General features: G+C 50.3%; 3 protein-coding genes across 22 annotated transcripts; all 3 read left to right on the forward strand.

Annotated features, from left to right (window-relative positions):
• Positions 1-896: 896 nt before the first annotated feature.
• LOC120648990 (phosphomannomutase-like) lies at positions 897-13,002 on the forward strand. 17 transcript variants are annotated; one of them, XM_039925616.1, is made up of 8 exons: positions 897-1,108; positions 1,188-1,246; positions 1,442-1,477; positions 1,597-1,618; positions 2,112-2,202; positions 10,509-10,841; positions 11,669-11,804; positions 12,690-13,002. In XM_039925616.1, exons 1-6 carry the CDS (start codon positions 1,042-1,044, stop codon positions 10,780-10,782), a joined length of 549 nt encoding a protein of 182 aa, XP_039781550.1. In that variant the 5' UTR covers positions 897-1,041; the 3' UTR covers positions 10,783-10,841; positions 11,669-11,804; positions 12,690-13,002. The 17 variants fall into 17 exon arrangements, 16 of the variants coding, with proteins under 16 accessions (XP_039781550.1, XP_039781553.1, XP_039781555.1 ...); XM_039925619.1 differs by having other exon boundaries at positions 9,069-10,841; positions 11,669-13,002; XM_039925621.1 differs by having other exon boundaries at positions 9,357-10,841; positions 11,669-13,002.
• Positions 13,003-13,503: 501 nt separating this feature from the next.
• LOC120648989 lies at positions 13,504-18,651 on the forward strand. 4 transcript variants are annotated; one of them, XM_039925614.1, is made up of 5 exons: positions 13,504-13,746; positions 13,819-14,103; positions 17,015-17,223; positions 17,651-17,818; positions 17,997-18,651. In XM_039925614.1, the coding sequence occupies exons 2-5, from the start codon at positions 14,052-14,054 to the stop codon at positions 18,393-18,395; spliced, it is 828 nt and encodes a 275-aa protein (XP_039781548.1). In that variant the 5' UTR covers positions 13,504-13,746; positions 13,819-14,051; the 3' UTR covers positions 18,396-18,651. The 4 variants fall into 4 exon arrangements, with proteins under 4 accessions (XP_039781548.1, XP_039781547.1, XP_039781545.1 ...); XM_039925612.1 differs by lacking the exons at positions 13,504-13,746; positions 13,819-14,103 and adding exons at positions 16,143-16,172; positions 16,437-16,668; XM_039925613.1 differs by lacking the exons at positions 13,504-13,746; positions 13,819-14,103 and adding an exon at positions 16,099-16,668 and having other exon boundaries at positions 17,651-17,844; positions 18,023-18,651.
• A 666-nt stretch (positions 18,652-19,317) lies between these two features.
• On the forward strand, positions 19,318-19,969 carry LOC120648922. Its single transcript, XM_039925549.1, has 2 exons — positions 19,318-19,635; positions 19,709-19,969. The coding sequence occupies exons 1-2, from the start codon at positions 19,318-19,320 to the stop codon at positions 19,967-19,969; spliced, it is 579 nt and encodes a 192-aa protein (XP_039781483.1).
• Positions 19,970-20,326: the final 357 nt, after the last annotated feature.

The following is a 20,326-nucleotide window of genomic DNA, read 5'->3' on the forward strand; positions in this document are numbered from 1 at the left end:
GGCTATAAAATGAAAATGAAAAGGAAAATCAGAGAAATAGAGAAAAAAGATGAAATCCCATGAATCAAAAGAATTCGTGTGCGGCTGTTATATTTCAAAAGCTTACAAATTGGATGTTAAAATGCGTGAGGCGTACGTATTTAGTATTTATCGAAATTTGAGGGTCACCGTCGGTATCCTTGTAACTAGCTGTAATTACGTGCAAAACTTACCCTCAAAGTAGAAATAAAAGTAGGGGAAGTTGCTGCACTATCAATAAACTAGTTTTGGGTAAAATTATCTATAAATTTTAGATTTTTCTGGTTGGCTTTTGGCTTTTGCAAAAATAAAAAAAGGTCGGAAAGCACAATCAACACTCCTAGTATTCGTAGCCCAAAGCTGTTTAGGATTTTAGTAGTTATATCGCTGCTTTTCGGAAAGCCTATTTATATGTTGCAATTATTGTTCCCTTAAATGGTTATTTAGCCTATTTAAGCACAATTTAGACGCTGCACTGCGGTACACCGTTTTCATTTAATCAGTTGTTTTGACCATTTAACAGTCGTTCTGGGTTTGACTTTCTATAGAAACAAATATTTTAGAATTTAATAGTATTGTGCTTTCAGTGTTTGGATTTTGAGTTGTGGTGTATCTATACTACAAGGATGCAAAAAAATTAAAATTATCTTTCACTAAAAAAATTAACCCCTACCCTCTCACACAGTGCCCACTAATCAGAAAGATTTTGATCGAACTCTAGCTCGACGAAACTCCCCAGCGGCAAAAACAATGTTTCCGCGATGTTTCATCCTTCCCCGACGTGTTTTTTTTCACCGAGGCAAAATGTACCCGCCCGCCTGTACCCACCCGAAATTTCCGCCCGTCACTTCTCACCCCCACGCTCTCCTTCTCCCGCTTCGGCCCCCTCCTGCCCCACGACGGTCTCGGCACCCAGAGATCGGCTCCCGAGTAGCGGCGCCGGAGTTGTGGCCCTGGTAGCAGTGGAGCTGTCGTGCGGGATGGTGGTGGGATCATGCGTCACTGTGGTGTCTCGGCCATGGGATGCGTCACTATGGGGTGTTGGGCGGATCCGATCTGGTGAAGATTATGGAGCAACTCGGCAGAACAGGTCTGGGATGTGCACACACAACTTTGGCGACGATCTGTTGTTAACTGGAATTGCACATTGTTGCTAAACCTTGTTGCAGTTATTACTGACTATGATTACGTCGTTGCACACACGAACGGAGAGCTAATTGGAACTCAAGTAAGTCTTTGGGCACCACAAGCATACTGTCTTGTATCCAGTGACGGGCTGAATCTGATATCAACAAATTTAGTTGCAAGGAAATGTTAGTAAAGGAAGCAAAATCAAGTTACTGACAGGGCCTGCTACTCTACTAGAATATCTGGTTGCTCTAGGTTCTTGTATATGCTGATACAGAACTTTTACTTTCTGCAGAGTTTGAAATCATTTCTCGGAGAAGACAAGCTGAAGGTGAGCCTATGTGTGTATTCACTTTCTTTCACTGATTCCATTGATCCAACATCAGGCTTGCTAAAGTTTTGCATATGTTTTTCAGGAATTTATTAATTTCACCCTTCATTACATTGCAGACTTGGATATCCCAATTAAAAGGTCGGTGAGGAACCCTATTAAATGACTATGTTCTGCACTAGCTCAGTGATAATTACTGAACACACATAGGCTGTTTGCTCAGGGGTACCTTCATAGAGTTCCGAAGAGGAATGATTAATGTTTCTCCGATAGGAAGAAACTGTAGTCAAGAATAACGTGATGAAAATTCGAGAAGTACGATAAGGTAATGAATCATTTACTAGAATCAGTAACCTTTCTTAGTCGGAGGTGGAAAGTACCTTTCTTAGTCGGAGGTGGAAAGTTATCGAAGATACATGAACGGAAACAAGGTATTTCCTGCAGGTGCATAACATTCGACTTAAAATGGTATCTGTGCTTCGTGAAAAGTTTGCTCACTTGAACTTGACATTTTCTATTGGAGGGTCAGATTAGTTTTGATGTGAATAGCCTAGACTTTTATGCATATTTCTTTTTTGACAATAATAAGAAGCATGGTATTTAATACTGATGCACTAAAATAGTAAAATTACAGGTACTTCCCCAAGGTTGGGACAAAACGTACTGCTTGAGATACTCTTGTGGAATTTCAAGAAATTCGTTTCTTTGGGGATAAGACCTACAAGGTGATATGTCAGTATTATTAGTATCTTATCATATAAAAGTATTTAATTTGTTTATGTGGATATGTAGCTTCTTGTTCGGACCCCAAATTACTAAAATAGCGTGTTTTGATATATGTTTTTTTTTTGCAAGCCACTGATATATATTTTTATGTAGTTTAGAGCAAGACGCCAGATAGCATAGCTCTATGTTGTGGACTCTTTCTACTTCAAGCACACGTATAGGCGCAGGAGGAAGCCTACAGAGTCCACAACCGGGAAAAGTGGCTGATTTGGTTAATTAGGAAAAGATATGCACGGGAGAGAGAGAGAGATAAGTTGTTATTCAGGAGATTTGTTAGTTGAGAATAAGGCCCCCTGACTTATAAAGGCAGGCCGGTAGTTTGTAGGGAAATTTGTCTACAGGACACTCTCAAAACGTGATTTTGTGCGCTGCACACTCCACTCTTTGAATTAGTCTGCAGCACACCTTGAATTTGTATTTTTATGCGCTGCACATTGCCACCCTTAAACAATTCTTTTTCAATCTGAGTGAGAGAAGGCCGAGTAAAAAGACCAAAATACCCCCTGAGCCTTATCTCCTCACCCTATCCATTCCCCGCCCCGGCGCCCGTGGCGGAGCGCATCCGCCCCCCCCCCCCCCCCCCGGCCGCCTCACGACGGCGCCGCCCTGCGGCGAGCGCGTCCGCCGCCCCTCCATCCGCATCCCCGACAGCAGTGCCCCGCCGCGGGCGCGTCCGTAGCCCCCAGCGCACATCCACTGGCCCCCAGCACGGGTCCGCCGCCCCTCGTGCGCATCTGGCCTGCGACCGCGTCCGCGCCGAGCAGAGGAGCCCCGAACTGCACGAAGCCGTGGACGCCGCTACGCCACTTCCGTGCTTGGACGCCGCCGCCGCTCGCCGTGGACGCCGGGGCGAGCCGAGGAGGGACGCCGCGGCCGCACGCCGCACGCCGCTCGCCGCTCGCGGACTCGCCGGGCCGACGCACGCCACCGCCGCTCGCACGAGCCCCGCGCGCCGCAGCTTCTCGACGCTGCTCGCCACTCGCGCACGCCCCCGGCCGCGGCCGCGCGTGCTCGCCGCCTCGATTCACCGCCGCGCAGGCCGCTGCCGGCCGCCGGGATGCCGCAGGGGAGGGAGCGGTCTCCACCGCTCGCACCGGCTGTCGCTCGCGCCCGGCTGCCGCTCGCACCCACCACCGCCGCCGCTCCCGACTCCGCGCAGGGGAGAGGGCCGCGCGCCGGCCACCGCTCCCGACGCCGCGCAGTCGAACTCGCGAACCGCCGCCTGGGGCGGGGCCCCTGCGCCGCCGCGAGGTCCGCCGCCCGCGTGCGCGCCCACCCCCCGACCGCGCCGCGCACCGGCCGCGCATGCGCCCATCGGCTGCCGCTCCGCTCCAGGGGAGGAGGGGCCGCCGTCCGCGCCAGGGGAGGAAGCAGGTGGCGCGGTCAGAGAGGCGTGGCCGGCGAGGGAGGTGGATGGGAGGCGGGGCGAGCCGGCTCCTCTGCTCGGCGCGGACTCGGAGCGCGCAGCGCGCCAAATGGACGCGCGCGGGGGGCGCGCAGGCTCCGCGTGAACGGCGGCGGCCTCACGGACGCGCGCGCAAGGGTGCACCGGCTTCGCATGAAGGCTGGCGCCATCGCGGATGTGGCGGGTGGCGCGCGAGCTTGGCATGAAGGCCTGTGGCGTCGCGGACGTGCGCGCGGAGGCGTGCAGGCTCCGCGTGAAGGGCGGCGGCATCCGTCGCAGGTTCCTCCACCCGTGCGAATGGAGCGGAGCCAACTGAGGCAAGGAATCCAGGGACATTTTTGTCTTTCTGGATCATGTTCTCTCACCTCACAGGTTGCAAAACAATTGTTTAATAGAGCCAGTGTGCCACGCACAAAATTCACCGCTCAGAGTGTCCTAGAGACTATTTCAAGGAGTTCGGTGTGCAGCGCACAAAACAACGTTTTGAGATTGTCCTGTAGACAAAAAAACCCTAGTTTGTATTAGGTTTTCATCGAAGAAATAAAGCTCTCCCGTTGGGTGGGAGCTATTCTTCGACGGTGGCTAATTCGGCCACCGGCGATAACAGCCCTCCGCCGTACACTCTGCGTTCCACCTCTCAAGCCCACCTGTTCCTCTATTCTCCTCTGTTTCCATCGACGGCCATGCCGTATCAATTTGGTACCAGAGCCCAGCACAGGGGCATCGCCATCCATGGCCGGCCCTCAAGACGATCCTCCCTTGACGGACTCCCAGAAGTTGTCCTTGCGCAGGTCGATCGCCTTTCGGGGCAGATGGCCACGGTCACCACGCGCCTGGACTCCCATGACCGCCGCATCGCTCGGACGGAGAAGTACCAAGCCGGCGAGAATCCAGAGGGTCCTGAGCCCGTCTGGACCGACCACGAGAGCCGCCGTGACGGCGGCGGCGGCCGGGACGACGGCTTCGCCCGTGGCCGCGGTGGACCGCGGGAACCCAAGCTGTCCTTCCCCCGCTACGACGGCGAGACCGACCCGCTGCCGTGGCTCAACAAATGCGACGGATTTTTCCGTGGCTACCGCACCTTGGAGGAGGATAAGGTGTGGATGGCGTCGCTGCATCTGGATGGCGTGGCGGCGCAGTGGTTCTTCCAGCTCGAGCGCGACCTCGGCATCATCTCCTGGCCGCGCTTCGCTGAGTATGCGAACCTACGTTTCGGTCCGCCGATTCGCTCCAACGCGCTGGGAGAAATCAAGGAACTCCAGCGTACCGGCTCCGTGGAAGACTACTAGCGCCAATTCTTGGCCCTCCTGTGCCGCTGCGAGCACCTGACGCGGCAGCACCAGATCGACCTCTTCACCGCCGGCCTGGGCCAGCCGCTTGCGTCGGATGTGGAGATGCAGCGCCCGGCGAACCTCCAGACGGCCATGAGCCTGGCGCGAGCGTATGAGCGCCGCTCTGCTGAGGCGGCACGTGCGATTCACCCCTCGACTACACGCTCGGCGCCGCGGGCGCGCCCCCAACCGGCCCCTGCTATTTCACCCACGGCGCCCCTGAAGCCCGACGACCAACACCATTCCCGTGTCCGTCGCCTGTCGCCGGAGATCGCGGAGAAGTGGGCGAACGGCTAGTGCTACTTCATCCGCCTCCGCGTCCAGATCAGTGGAGTCGAGCTCACCGCCTTGGTGGACTCGGGCTCAACGCACACGTTCATCCACGACGTCGCCCGTCGGCTCGGCCTCGACATCATGCACCGGCCGGGCCTGACGGTTGCCGTGGCGAACGGGGAGCGGCTACACAGCCCGAGCATCTGCGCAGCCACGACAATCTACATCCACGGCGAGGCTTTCGTCGTCGACTGCTGTGCTTTGGCCCTGGATGGCTTCGACGTGATTCTGGGCGTGCAATGGCTCAAGACCTTGGGGCCTATCACCTGGGATTTCAAGGCGCTATCCATGGCGTTCCAGTACCAGGGCCGCGCTATCCTGTGGCACAGCATCGACGGCACGGGTGTCAGCATGGCCGCCCTCACCGCAACGCGCGATCTCGTGGACGCCCTGCTCCTCGAATACAACGATCTCTTCCAGGAGCCGCAAGGCCTGCCTCCACCACGACGCCATGATCACCGCATCCACCTGCTTCCCGGCGCGGCTCCAGTGGCGGTGCGGCCGTATCGTTACCTTCAGCTCCTGAAAGATGAGATCGAGCGCCAATGTGATGAGATGCTGGCCCAGGGGATCATTCGGGAGACGGTGTCGCCGTTCTCCGCCCCTGTCCTGCTGGTCAAGAAACATGATGGTTCATGGTGATTCTGCGTTGACTTCAGGGCCCTGAATGACAAGGCGGTCAAGAACAAGTTTCCGATCCCAGTCGTCGACGAACTCCTGGATGAACTTCGGGGCGCCCGCTTTTTCACCAAGCTCGACCTGCGGAGCGGATATCATCAGGTGCGCATGCACCCGGACGACGTCCATCGGACGGCTTTCCGGACGCATCACGGCCACTTCGAGTTCCTCGTCATGCCCTTCGGGTTGACGAATGCGCCGGCAACATTTCAAGCTTTGATGAACGACATCCTCAAGCCGTTTCTCCGCCGGTTCGTTCTTGTATTTTTTGATGATATTCTCATCTATAGCTCTTCTTGGGAGGAACACGTGCAGCAGGTACAACTCGTCTTCCAGTTGCTACGTGCCAACACTCTGTTCATCAAGCAATCCAAGTGTTTTTTTGGCGAAACACAAGTGGCTTATCTGGGGCACATTATCTCAGCAGACAGTGTTGCTATGGATCCGGCCAAGGTTACTGCAGTGGAAGCTTGGCCTAGACCTCGGACGGCGCGAGCTCTTCGGGGTTTCCTCGGGTTGACGGGATATTACCGGAAATTCATTGCAGGCTACGGTGCCATTGCAGAGCCCCTCACGGCCTTGCTGAAGGGCGCGGCCTTTACATGGACTCCTCAGGCAGACGCAACGTTCCTTGCCTTGAAGGAGAGGTTGATATCCGCCCCCATTACTTCAGCTGCCCGACTTCTCCAAGCGCTTCTATGTGGACTGTGATGCTTCGGGCACTGGTTTTGGAGCCGTCCTACATCAAGGGAAGGGGGCTATATCATATTTCCTCATCATGCAAAGTTACCAGCTTATGAGAGGGAGCTTATCGGCTTGGTGAAAGCGGTGCGCAATTGGCGACCGTATTTATGGGGACGGCCCTTACAGTCCGTACTGATCACCGCAGCTTGAAATTCATTCTTGATCAGCGCTTGACGACAATACCACAGCACACTTGGGTGACAAAGCTATTTGGATATGATCTTGATGTGGTTTATCAGCCTGGCAAGCAGAATGGCGCCGCAGATGCCCTGTCACGTCGTGATGAAGAGACTCTCTCTGTTTTTGCCCTCTCAACTGTTTCATTTGGCATTTTTGATGCTCTGCGGGCAGAACTGGCCAATGATCCTCGTGCTCAGGAGCTGCGTGCTCAGATTTCTAGCGGATCTGCACCTGAGGGTTGGACTGAGGTCGATGGTTTGCTGCTCTTCCATGGCAAGGCCTATGTTCCTGACACCTCAACCTTGTGGCAGCAGTTGTTGGCTGATGCACATGCCGCTGGACATGAGGACATTCAGAAAACGCTTCATCGTCTCCGCCTGTCCTTCAACTCGCATCTCAACCGTCTGGTCCGTGAGTTTGTTCAAGGATGCACAGTTTGTCAGCGCAATAAGACGGAGCATCTACATCCAGCCGGGCTCCTGCAACCGCTCCCGGTTCCTACTTCAGTTTGGAGTGACATAGCAATGGATTTCATTGAGGATTTTCCCAAGGTGGGTGGCAAGTCAGTGGTGTTGACAGTGGTGGATCGTTTCTCTAAATATGCTCACTTTATTCCACTCGGTCACCCTTATTCAGCCAACTAGGTTGCTCGGGCTTTCTTTGATGAAATTGTGCGGCTGCATGGCTTTCCTTGCTCCCTTGTGAGTGATCGTGACCCGGTCTTCACCAGTGAATATTGGAAGGAACTTTTCAAGCTTGCGGGCGTCAAACTGTTGCTCAGCTCCGCTTTCCACCCACAGACCGATGGCCAATCCGAGGTTACTAATCGCACTATTACTATGTATCTGCGTTGCATGGCAGGAGATCGACCGCGTTCCTGGATTAAGTGGTTATCATGGGTGAATTTTGCTACAATACCTCCTTCCAGACATCCATTGGTCTCACCCCGTTTCAGGTGGTTTATGGGCGTCCTCCCCCGGCTTTAATTCAGTATGAACCAGATTCTGCGCGTGTTGCAGCGGTGGACAGTCAGCTCCGCGATCGTGATGAGTTTCTTTCTGAGGTTCGTGATCGTCTTTTGCTTGCTCAGGAGGTAATGCGGTCTCAGCATGACAGGAAGCGCCGGGACCTTGTTTTTTCAGTGGGTGATTGGGTCTGGCTGCGTTTGCATCACCGGACGGCTGTGGGTATTACGCCAGCTCGTGCCACGAAGCTTGGTCCTCGCTATTTCGGTCTTTACTTGGTGCTGGCTCGGGTGGGTTCTGTGGCTTATCGTCTTCAGTTGCCAGCCAATGCTCGCATCCATGATGTGTTCCATGTCGCTTTGTTGAAGCCATTTGTGGGTACTCCTCCCTCTTCAGTTGCACCGGTGCCTCTTCCTTCCCTGGTTCATGGACGGGTGGTGCCTGTCCCTTTATTGGTTGTCCGTGCTCGCCTCTACCGCGGCGTTTGGGAATTATTGGTGCACTGGGAAGGACAATCAGCGGCTGATGCTTCTTGGACAGCGTTGGAGGACTTCAAGAGGGTTTATCCCTCTTTTCAGCTCGAGGACGAGCTGTTCCAGGGGGAGGGGGGAAATGTTGTGGACTCTTTCTACTTCAAGCACACGTATAGGCGCAGGAGGAAGCCTACAGAGTCCACAACCGGGAAAAGTGGCTGATTTGGTTAATTAGGAAAAGATATGCACGGGAGAGAGAGAGATAAGTTGTTATTCAGGAGATTTGTTAGTTGAGAATAAGGCCCCCTGACTTATAAAGGCAGGCCGGTAGTTTGTATTAGGTTTTCATCGAAGAAATAAAGCTCTCCCGTTGGGTGGGAGCTGTTCTTCGACGGTGGCTAATCCGGCCACCGGCGATAACAGCCCTCCGCCGTACACTCTGCGTTCCACCTCTCAAGCCCACCTGTTCCTCTATTCTCCTCTGCGTTTCCATCGACGGCCACACCGTATCACTCTAGGCCAAGCCCTGCTGCCACAATACAGCTCTTAGGCATGATTGACTCAGTTTCTAATTTCATAGCCCAAGTTAATTCTATATATAAATTTTTCTATGTAGATGTTATGTAGGGCTTAGGCAAGATTGAGCCAGTTTCTAATTTCAATGTCCATTTATTCCATTTATTGACCCTACTGCAGGTCCACTCTTAATTCTTGGTATGAACTTCAGTAAGGTGATGCATCTGTGCATTGTGCTCTTTGTGAAAAAAAAAACGTCCAGTAGAGATCAAAGCTGTTTTCTTTAGAATTTTTTTGGTCCCATCATTGTTGAAATACATGTCAAGTGGGATTATGTATTTCCTTCTGTAAGAGATGGTTCAGATTAAAAAGATTATTAATTGTGGCTTGCGTCGAATAGCTTGGTTGTTAATTTGGGCCTCCTTGTTTCTCATATTTTCTGGCGCTTTTTCTGCTTTGGGTGAGCAGGGAGAGGATCAGAGAAACGGTGAGGATGATGTAGGCCAGGTCTTTATATATGATAAGGTCCCTAGCTATTAAATGGTTTGAGAGATAAAAAGGAATCAGGATGTACTTCTTTCTATATTGAAGTAAGCAGCTTTCAAATGGAGGGGAATTAAATTAATCTTTTTCTTGCCTCGGTGGTTAACATGGAGCTAGCTGGTGCTTCATCCTATGTTCAGAAATGTTTAAGCTGCAGACTATTAAGCCGTGTCCATCGCTGACAACACATGACGAAAATTCAGGAGGAATTGTTTGAGATTATATTTTTTTACTTGAAATGTCAAAATTTGCAAATGGATCCATTCTTGTCATTGACTTGAGGCTTTGCTTGGTCTTGCAGGACACATCAGCTCACATTAGTCTGAAACTAAGATTCATGGCTGGTGTTGTGTGTTCTGTTAACCGTATATATGGTCTACTTCATGCTGTGAATTAGCAGTCTAAGTTACATTGATCTGGTGAATGAAGACCAGCTTTTTCTCTAGAAGAGGGCAAAAATAATCTAATAATAGGTCTTTATGTTTATAATGGGGGATAAACATGAGCTGCAGCAGCTGCAATTACATTTGAATCAATTTGTTTATCTGCTTACCTCCATTGTCATTTGTTTATCTGCTTCGTTTATCTGCTTACATCCATTGTCATTTGTTTACTATCAAACTGGTTACATTGCTATGATGAATAATTACTGAGACGTATTGTAGTGACTGCAGTAGTAAAGAAGTGATTTAAATACTCATTACCATGTCTATACTGAGAACACGATTATCTGCATTATACAAGGCAAATGGAATCGCTAGGTGTCATCCTAATCCTACTGCTCTGCCTCTTTATCCTTTTAGTCAGTGTTTGACATTTTTTTGTTGATTTGTCACTGTCGCACTTATTTCTAAAGATTTGCTGCTACCATTTTTCTCTGCATATCTAACAATTTTGTTCCTGTTATTGTCATATTTCTTTAAAAGAAAAGACCATGTAGTTGTTTTCGTAAAGCCACCAATGTACCCCAGATATTATGTGGTCATCATTCTGTAGCTATTTTTTCTGCCTTAGAGTAGAATGTATGATGATCATACAAGTTAATGCGCCTAACTTGATTGGTGTTTAATCTTCTAGGCTGAAAGACCATGACATGGAATTTAGCAGTAGCAGATTATATTTTATAGCACAAAGAGCATTTGAGTTGCTGAAAGAATCAACTTCAATGGAGCTTGAAGCCACTCCTGACGATGAAGTATTCAGCTCAAATGATGAGGTGCAGGAGTTGTGGCCTCTGGGAGAAGTAGACCCAAAGAAAGCAAGGTTTCCTTGTTGCACTGTCTGGACTCCTCTCCTACATTGGGCATGTGGGGATTGCCTGGGAGGATGGAATTGTCATCGAATTTGGTGAGTGTCGATGATCTTGCTTATGGTTCTGCAGCAAGATGCCTTCAGCCTGATAGGAAGAAGGTATGCATCACGCTCAATTGCTTATTCCCTCCTAGATTTATGTTTCTATATCAAGATTTCAAAGACCTTTAGGACCAGGGGATGTAAGTTGGGATCCTGATTCCTGAGTTTGGTTTGTGAAAAATACCTGTACTAGCTTTCATAATGCAGAGATTGTGCTGACTCTGTTACACACCACATGTTGTGGTGGATTGTTTGGCAAGATAGGGACCTGATGGACTCGCCCTCCCTAGGAGGCTCTGAGTAGATTGGATCCTGTTTATTGCCTAACCTCAATAGTTCAGCCGTGCTGCTTATATAGCCACGATATTACAAACTTTCCTAACAAACTTTAACAATATCTGAAACAAATCTGCTAAAAATAGTAACAAACTCTAGCCACTAGATGATGGAGCTGTCGGCTTCTCTTTCTTCTTGCGCCTATACTGGATGCCGACGAAGGCGTCCACAACACCACATCGCTGTTTTTCAGCATTTCATATAGTAAGTTTGTAACTGCAATAAACAAGAAAGGATTAGTTCTCGTTTAGTCGAATACCGCACAACTTAATTTCAATCTTAACATGGTGTACTTAAAAATTAAAAAGTGTGCTGAAATTTGACCGATGGAGATTTCATACGTGATTTCAATTTCATACAGTGAACGTAGTGCTGTGTACATCATGAATAGAGAGCATTGAAGTGTACTTGCTCTTCCATCTACTTCTTTTCTTCACTGTACATATTTGCTCCTTGGATTTGAATTATTAGAACTTGAGTTAGAAAAATAATGCTTCTCTGTTGTGTATTCTTTATACATTGTTATTGACATTTCAATATTATTTCAGTTGCCGAGTTGAAGAATAAGGTCCAAATGATTTCAATGGCTGCAAAGGATAGGACAGGAGGAGGCAATTGGCATGGGTAGCTTCATGAAGCTGATGAGGTTGGTGCTGGGAGACGGATGTGCCATTCGTGGTGAAGGTGATGAATTTCTCTGGCCTTGTCCAAATTGCATCTTGATTCCAAGTTTCTGGGTCTTCTGTGCTGAGTTCCTCCTGGTGATGTCCAAATTGCGTCTTGATTCCAAGCATTGCCAAGAATCTTAAATGCTGCATTTTCTGGTATGAAGTAAACTAACATTCCTTTGGCTTTGCTACTTTAATTGACAGTCAACCCTCTTTTTGTAACTTTCCGTGCTTATTCCAAGGATCAAATATGCAGCATAATTAAGCATGGACTAAAGGTAAATATCCCGTCATGTTACCATTTCAGAAATCACAAAAGATGCTTGATTCTTCTTGAGATCTGTCAGTCAGTGTGTGGGCGAATTCCTCCATTGCATCGGATGCAGATTCCATTCCATTCATGTCCTTACTGATTTGTGGTCGGTGTGGTGAACTTGGCGCGTCAACTGTTTCTCAGTCTGTTAATTCAGTAGTCATTCCATTAGTTCATACTTGTGACGGTCTTGCTGACTCAAATATATGAGGCATTAGTATCATCCCCCCGCAATGGCGAAATTTGGGCTATTCAGAAAAATATATGCCCGTCCATGAAAAATGTCTTAGATTCAGAATTTTGGAGTTACTGCCCACATGTGCATTCATTGTTCATGCATTGATCTAGATGGTAGTCAAGAGAAAAAAAATAGTGGGCTATTCAGATGATTTGGTTATCTGAATTTGGGCTATTGAGACATTTAGTTATTTGAATAATGGGTTAAATTTATTCCAAGAGGTTCATGTTCAATAGCAGCAAGGAAAAATATGTGTTAACTGTAGTTTACTGCTAATGTGCCTATGGCCCATATTGTGACTGTGTTGATTTTTGAATTTCACTAATGCAACATCTTTCCATTTGTTGCAGGTTTCAGTGAATCAATTACAAGTGGAAAAGCAGTATCATTTGAATCGTGAATTACTTGACTGAAGAAACACCTCTGTTCACCATCTATATGAAATTATGAATAAAAATAGAGCTGCTATTTGCTTTGTGTTATTCAAGTCTTCAGAATCCAAGCATTGCTTTGTTTATTATCTTTCAAACAATTACAGTCATCTTAGGCGTTTTCTTGCATGGTGAACATATTGTCGCTTGACTTCGATCTTTCAGGACTTCACCTGAAAGAACTACAACTTTTTAAGAGAGAGCAATAGAAATAAAAATGTTTTCCCGTGAACCGTACCCTGTGGATGTTTGTGGCTCCGTCGAGTAAGAAGTGATTACCTTCTTTAAAATGCTGCTTGTTGATGCTAAAATTTAGTGTGACTATTTTTTTCGCAACATCATTCTTCAAACACAACCCTACTAGTAGCTAAAAAGAAAGACTAGTCTTGGATTGATGACGCGCACCCAAGTTACAAGCTGAGAGGGGGCCCTTGTCATTTGGCCTAGCTTTTGGGGTGTGGAAATATCATTACGATCCTACAATTATTCATCTTGTTTTATAAGAAAAGATTGGGTGTTCAAATTTATTTAATGATGATCATGGCGTGTTTTGAGCATGAGTGTTCTTCGCATCATGAACTGAGGAATTCTGAAACAATTTTTAAAATAAAAGAAAAATCAGTATCGAAAAGAAAAAAAAGGGAGCTTTGAAACCAAATGGAAGCCGGCAGCGCAGCGCGCGGGCTGTACCTGCCCGGGGAGGCTGCAGTTGGGGGCTGACCCAGCCAGCTAGGCTAACCAACCACTGCTCCCTTTCCTGTCCTCGCTCCCTCGATCCAGTTCCCCTCTCTTTCACTCGTTCGTTCCTGGTTGGGAGGAAATAGCCGGATCGATCGATCTGCTGCTAGCTACTGCTAAAGAGCAAAGGGAACAACAGCGATCGCTTAATTGGAGTCGGTAGCATGATGAGATATCCTTCTACCAGGTCCGCCCGGATTGCAGCCAAAACGTCCCCAGCACCAAGTTCAAGATCAAGGTGAGCATATGCTTCTTTTCCTCCCCGTCCCCGATTGGTTCGAGATCCAAGCCCCAGCTGCGTTGGTTTCAGGTCGGCAAGACATTGAGCGTGCGGAAATGGCACGCTGCGTTTACGCGTGAAGGCTGCCTGGATATCGCTTCGGGTCTAAGCCGCATACAGAGGGGGTATGGTTCCTTGCTCTGCTCACACCAATTCATCTGGACCTCAATCGTCTCTCCACCTGCCCTCTGTATTTGTATCTGTGCACTAGGGTGTCCACCCTGCCATCAGGGGGGAGGTTTGGGAGTTCTTGCTTGGCTGCTATGATCCTGGGAGCACCTTCGATGAGCGGGAACAGATTAGGCACAGGTGAAGGTGACCACTCTCGTCTCTCTCTCTCTCTCTAACTGTAAACTACTTCCCTTTTTGAGGATTCCTGTGGTATTTCCCCCGACTGATGAGCTAAATGCTGCCTTGAACAATTATCACAGGATGCAGTATGCTAGATGGAAGGAAGAGTGCAGAGAGATGGATTCTCACGTTGGTAGTGGTAAAATTATAGGGTTAATTGGATCTGTGCCATTATTCACCGTTTTTTAAGCGCGTCATTACTTCTTAAGAAACTATGCCACTGCCACTACAATTCACCTACCATTGGAAATACGCTATTATGTACGTCTAACACCATGTTGGGCCCACTTGCAGGCGTACCCATACGCCCTTGCCCCCTCTCTCCACTCACTGACATGTGGCCCCCACATGTCATCCCCTTTCTTCTCCTCTCCTTGTTTGCACCAGCCAGGGCAATCCCCCATAGCCTCCTCCTGCTCGCATGCCGGTCCGCCGCCGCGCTCCTCCTGCTCGCTTGCTGCCCACCCTCTTGCTCGCCGCCATCGCGCTCCTCCTGCTCGCCCGGCACCACGCTCCTCCTGCTGTTGTACCCGCCCTGCTCGCCGCCACGCGCTCCTCCTGCTCGCCGGTTCCGAGCTCCGGCCGCGAGCTCCGCGTGTTCTCACCGCCGCCGCTGTGCAAGAAGCAGCGGCCGCCGCCGCCGTCCCGAAGCATCCCGAAGCCGCCGCCGTCCTTCATGGCAGCGCACACCGCGGCGAGCTCGGCCGCAGCCTCCAGCACCTCGGCCTCCCGCGGCGGCGGTCCCCTAACCCGCCCGGGCGCTCGGCCGGCGGCGGCGCGGCTCGCTCGATGCGAGGAAGCAGTAGCCGCCGCGCGGGAATCCACGGAGAGGCAGCACGGGGGAGGGGGCTGCGAAGGGCGCCGTTGCGCGGGGCTGCGGTCGGCGCGGGTGGAGCCACCGGAGGTGGAGTGGGCGTGTCCTCTCCCTCCTCCATCGACGGTGGCGCTCTACCGGCGGCGGTGTGGCTCGCTCCACACGGACGCCCGCTCGCATGCTCGGCCGGCGGCGGCGCGGCTCGCTCCACGTGGATGCCGGCCCGCGCGCTCGGCCGGCGACGAGCAGGGGGGCCCGCCCACGGGTGAGCAGGATTGCAGACCGGCGTGCGAGTAGAGGAGTCCGCGAGGGGGGGCAAAAGGGTCCATACGGAAATACGGTAGGGGAGGAGACGCGTTCGTACGTCTGCAACTGGGCTCCACACGGCGTCAGACGTACATAATGGTGTATTCCAAACATCAGATGAATTGTAATGTCAGTGGCATAGTTTTGTGAATAGTAATGGTGCGGTTCAAAACCAGCAAAGTTACAATGGCACAGATCCAATTAATCCTAAAAAGAAAGGGAAACTAGGGGCCGGCCCACCTCCCCTCGCCGCCGGCTGGTCGCCGGACGGGAAGGAGAGGGGGCCGGAAGCTGTGGCTCTCTTGGGGAGGAAGGAGGGCTCTCTCACGCGTCTCTCGCGCGGGACCATATTCAGACTTCGTGTGGACAATATGCATTCTAAATGCTGCATTTTTGTAATAAGAGAAACGATGTGCGTGTGTTGTGTGTATTTGTATGCATTCTGAATGCTGCATTTTTGTAATCAGAGAAACGATGATAGACAACTGTCATGCGTATTTGAGAAAAAAAAAGAGCTCTTTTTCAATGACAAAATTATGTAGGAAAGTTATGTTGCGTATTTGAGACGGAGGAAATAGGATGTAAACAAGTATCATAATCAATAATGATGGAATGTTAACATGTCAATAATTATGATGTCACATCTTGTATGTAGTCTTTTTTTTTAATATATCACGCACGTGTCGTGCGTGTGCTTTTACTGAGCTTAAATGACTGCTGTTAGTGGGCCATAAAGAGTTGGGCTCCGGTCCTCGTGGGCCGGGCAGATGCTCGTCGAGAAATGGAGGCCGACCCCGTGGACCCTGACCCATAAAAAATCACCATATAAGCACTCGCGGTAGGAGATAGGGCCGCACTCGCAAACCCTAGATCAGCTTTTGTTCACACTCCCTGCTGCCACAATCGCCGCCGCCGGCACCCCGGGGCGCCCGTTCTTCTTCCGTTAGTTGTAGCGTTTTCTCACCATGGCGGAGGCGGCGGTGGCGTGGTGGGAAGAGACGCAAGCGTGGGAGGATCGCAAGGTCTCGATCACTAAGGAGATCCAGCTTCTCACCATGAGGATGGTGGACAAGGATTTCTTATCCGGCCTGAGCGAGGCCGGGCGAGCAGCGAAGCAGGACAAAGCCCAGGAAGAGAACATGCGCTTGGTCAAGATTTTAATCAACACCTCTATGTTCGGGTGAAGAAGCCGGATTTCTCGTGCATGACCGAGTCCGAGCGAGCGGCTGCGGCGGAGAGGCTGAGGGAGAAGGAGCTGGAGCGCGCGCACCTCCTTCGAGCGCAGGGCCGCCCCTATGTTCAGCCAGAGAAAATCACCAGCTTACTCGACTTCGATCCCAAGAAGGGGGGCCTCTACTACAACCGATATGCCTTCGTCGATCTCCAAACATTTGACCTCGATGAGGAGTGTAAGTTGCTCGCCGAGTATTGGTTCGGTCCTATTGCTTGATTGCTAGTCCACTGGTGGCATTCATGTTTTGCCATGGCATTATTAATTACTGCAACTACTATATATATATATATATATATATATATATATATATATATATATAGCATGTTCTAATTTTATCTCACATGAAATTATTCTCCTTTCTTTTCTGAGGTAATTGGATTAATGGCAGCTGAATTTTCACTTGCTCTGCTTGTGGCAATTAAGCTCCCTCCGCATTCATATTATCTTCAATTCAATTGTAAGCATGATAGATGGAGCTGACCTAGTATTTATTTTCCTTTGATTTTCCACATGCACGATAGCACCCTTTGGTCCGATGAGTTGTACTTATGCAATCAAGGACGCAGACCTGTGTGGGGCTGTAAACATCCTGTCTGTCAAGATAGCCTCTTCAGATGTTGGCTTCCCGATCCATGTGTATGGCACTGTCATTGTCAGGGACAGTCTGGATGAGAGGTGTGTTTATCACTTCCGCCGTTCCAGTGACCATTGCCAGCTCATCAATTCTGAGGTACAACTTTCTTCAAAGTAACCCAACAACCATCTCTTTTACTAGTTTGCATTATGCACACTCATACAGAGAGAAGACAGCAATTTATATTCTGGCCTGACTTGTAACTGAATTGTATTTTGTGTGCTGGGCAGAGTAACCATAGCTGCATGTACCATTATGCTTTCTAAAATCCAGATTTTCAGGATGACATGTATGCTTATCTTTTGCTCTTTGTAAACAAATAGTGGTCCTGTAATTACATGGTAGTATTGGTGCATCTAGGTTATCCACATCTGCTTCAGATTAAGACCATTAACAGTTTCATCAGCTATGGTAACCAATAGCTTTCATATATGATGTGGCTGTAAAATTTTGTTATTTTCTATTGCAATACTTTGTCTTGGTAGAAATATGCTAATAATGTATTCTGTAAACTTTATTGTAGGCTGAATCATTGATCTTGACTGGGCCAAAACGAGGGCTTGCATTGTTAGGTGATATCTATGTTGAGATTGATCTGAAGATCAAGGATCATCTAGGGCAGCACAGAGAGCTTAGTAAAGGAATCTTTATCATCAGAGGCTTAGCAGGTCGATCGTTGACAGGATCCATGGTTGAAACCAAATCTCTTGCTACCAGGCTCCGCATGGTGGATGTGACGTACAGTGTTATTAAACATGCATTGGAGGGAACTATAGCATTTGAAGTTCTGCAGGGAGGTTTTCATGGAAAAATCACTGTCTGCACCAGCAGCATCGAGGACGAACTTGTGCTCTATGACAGGATCCATGGTTGAAACCAAATCTCTTGCTACCAGGCTCCGCATGGTGGATGTGACGTACAGTGTTATTAAACATGCATTGGAGGGAACTATAGCATTTGAAGTTCTGCAGGGAGGTTTTCATGGAAAAATCACTGTCTGCACCAGCAGCATCGAGGACGAACTTGTGCTCTATGACAGTAAAGATGCTGACGCATTGACTGTTGATGACTGTGGAAAAATCCAGCTTATGCGACCTGTCGTATCTGTCAATGTGACGGATTTGCTGATGATTGTTGCCCGGACCAGTGATGGTATATCTGAGAGAATTGTATTTACTCCAAGGGTCAACAGAGGAGAGGATGATATACTGGCTGTTGGTGCTACCAAGAAGCATGTGAAGGTTTTTTGTTCAGCAATGGATCCCTGATTTATTTGGATTGTCCCGTTGATAAGCTTCATGGCAATGTCATGTCTGATCCAGTAATCCTGTAGTTACCTTTCACCGTTATTAAGTTAAAATGTGAACTCAGTTGGACATGATAAGTGTGTGTACCTCCTGTGTGTTGTGCTTGGCTTATTACTTCTACCGTGTTGGTTGTTATGCTGAACTACTACTATCCAATGTGTTGTGCTGATGTTGAACTTATGTAATATATCGTGTTGAACTAAATTGTTGTGTTGCATTGGATTCGTCTTTTTGATAAAACTACAATTATGTATTATATATTAAAGCAGCATTACAATGACACCTTCAAAGGTGTTCACTGGAGATATCCTCGATTGAACCCCGTGGTGGCCGGTGGAGCACTAGACGATAGAAGAAGTTGATGCAGGACTTGTGAAGAACCGCTGCTCTTGGAGGTGGGGATGGTGGAGTTGAGAAGTCCTGAAGAACTTTAGGAAGCTGGACTCATCTCTATAAAGAACCGCTGCTTTTGGAGGTGGGGATGGTGGAGTTGATTATTAGAGATATAGCTGACTTGCCTTGTACTCTAAGTCTACTTGACTTTTACTTGTACATCAAACCGTCTCGGCTATATATGAAAGGTCATCCCCCACAATGGGTGTGGTGTTTTCCTCTTTCGCTATCTCTCTACATGGTATCAAGAGTCCGGGCCCTAATTCCCTGGCTCCCAACCCCTCCGCTGCCCTAATTCCCGTGCGCCGCCACCTGGCCCGCACGTCCACCACCCCACCCGGCCGTGCCGCCTCCCTGGCCGCGCCGCCCCAGGTCCCGCCTCCCTTGCCGCGCCGCCCTAGGTCGCGCCGCCCCCTGGCCGCGCCGCCTCTACGACGCGCCGCTCCCCTGGCCGCGCCGCCCCCAGCGCCGATCAATCTGATCCGGCGCCATGTCGACGGATTCGTCCACCTCGTCGGCGTCCAGCCCTAGCTCCGGCATCGGCATGACGCCCGGCTCCTCCGACTCCGTCCTCCCGGTCTTCATCAATCCGTACGCCTCCGTCAACGTCAAGACCCACGTCCCCATCGAGCTCGACCTCCAGCTGCCAAACTACAACAAGTGGAATGCCTTCTTCACCGCCATGTGCGGCAAGTTCGGCCTTCTAGGACACATCGACGGCACCATCACGTCCCGTCCGACTGATCCCACCTGGAATCAGCCGGGCGCTTGTGTGCGCAGCTGGATGTACGGCTCCGTCTCCGATGGGGTTCTTGACCTCGCCATGGCGCCAGATCAGACCACCCCGTGATCTCTACACGGCCATCCGTGATCTGTTCCAGGCGAACCAGGAGCCGCGCGCCGTCATCCTGAACCAGGAGTTCGTCTCCTTGTCTCAGGGCGACCTTCCCATCGAGGCTTATGCCTCGCAGCTGAAGCAGACTGCCGACGCTCTTCGCGACGTCGGCCACCCCACCCTGGATCGCCAACTGGTGCTCAATCTGCTGAACGGCATCAACCCACGCCTCGCCAACACCGCCGACATCATCGCCAACACGAGGCCACTACCGACCTTCACCGAGGCAGTGAAATGCTTCGCCTGAAGAAACTTCGCCTCGGCAACGACAACAAGGTCGCCTCCAACACTGCCCTTACTGCCTCCACGATGGCAGCCTGCACCTCTGCGTCCTGCCGCTCGACGTCCTTGCCTGCTTCGCAGCCCCGCGGCGGCGGCAGAGGCAAGGGCAAGGCAAAGGCGGCAGCAGCAACGGTAGCGGCGGCGGCGGCCGCAAGCAGCAGCAACAGCAGACGAGCCAGGGTTCCCAAGGAGGAGCGTGCGGCGGACCCCAGCCCGCCGGCCCATGGGTCTGCTTCAACCCGTGGGCCTGGGGCCCACAGCAGCAGTGGCGCCCTCCCATGGCGCCCTTCCCTCAGGCTCACACTGCCTTCGCGCCGCCGCA

Source organism: Panicum virgatum, chromosome 9K (genome assembly GCF_016808335.1).
Source record: "Panicum virgatum strain AP13 chromosome 9K, P.virgatum_v5, whole genome shotgun sequence".
In the NCBI taxonomy this organism is placed as follows: Eukaryota; Viridiplantae; Streptophyta; class Magnoliopsida; order Poales; family Poaceae; genus Panicum; species Panicum virgatum.

Excerpts from the sequence above, each read along its gene's own strand:
- LOC120648922 (XM_039925549.1), top strand. The coding sequence starts at position 19,318 with ATGTCGACGGATTCGTCCACCTCGTCGGCGTCCAGCCCTAGCTCCGGC. Across the intron at positions 19,636-19,708 it reads ACGGCTCCGTCTCCGATGGG|GCGAACCAGGAGCCGCGCGC; the intron begins GTTCTTGACCTC and ends GATCTGTTCCAG.
- LOC120648990 (XM_039925615.1), top strand. The coding sequence starts at position 1,042 with ATGCGTCACTATGGGGTGTTGGGCGGATCCGATCTGGTGAAGATTATG. Across the intron at positions 1,247-1,441 it reads GAGAGCTAATTGGAACTCAA|AGTTTGAAATCATTTCTCGG; the intron begins GTAAGTCTTTGG and ends TACTTTCTGCAG. Across the intron at positions 2,203-10,508 it reads TTGGGGATAAGACCTACAAG|GCTGAAAGACCATGACATGG; the intron begins GTGATATGTCAG and ends TTAATCTTCTAG.
- LOC120648989 (XM_039925613.1), top strand. The coding sequence starts at position 16,464 with ATGACCGAGTCCGAGCGAGCGGCTGCGGCGGAGAGGCTGAGGGAGAAG. Across the intron at positions 16,669-17,014 it reads ATTTGACCTCGATGAGGAGT|CACCCTTTGGTCCGATGAGT; the intron begins GTAAGTTGCTCG and ends CATGCACGATAG. Across the intron at positions 17,224-17,650 it reads GCCAGCTCATCAATTCTGAG|GCTGAATCATTGATCTTGAC; the intron begins GTACAACTTTCT and ends ACTTTATTGTAG.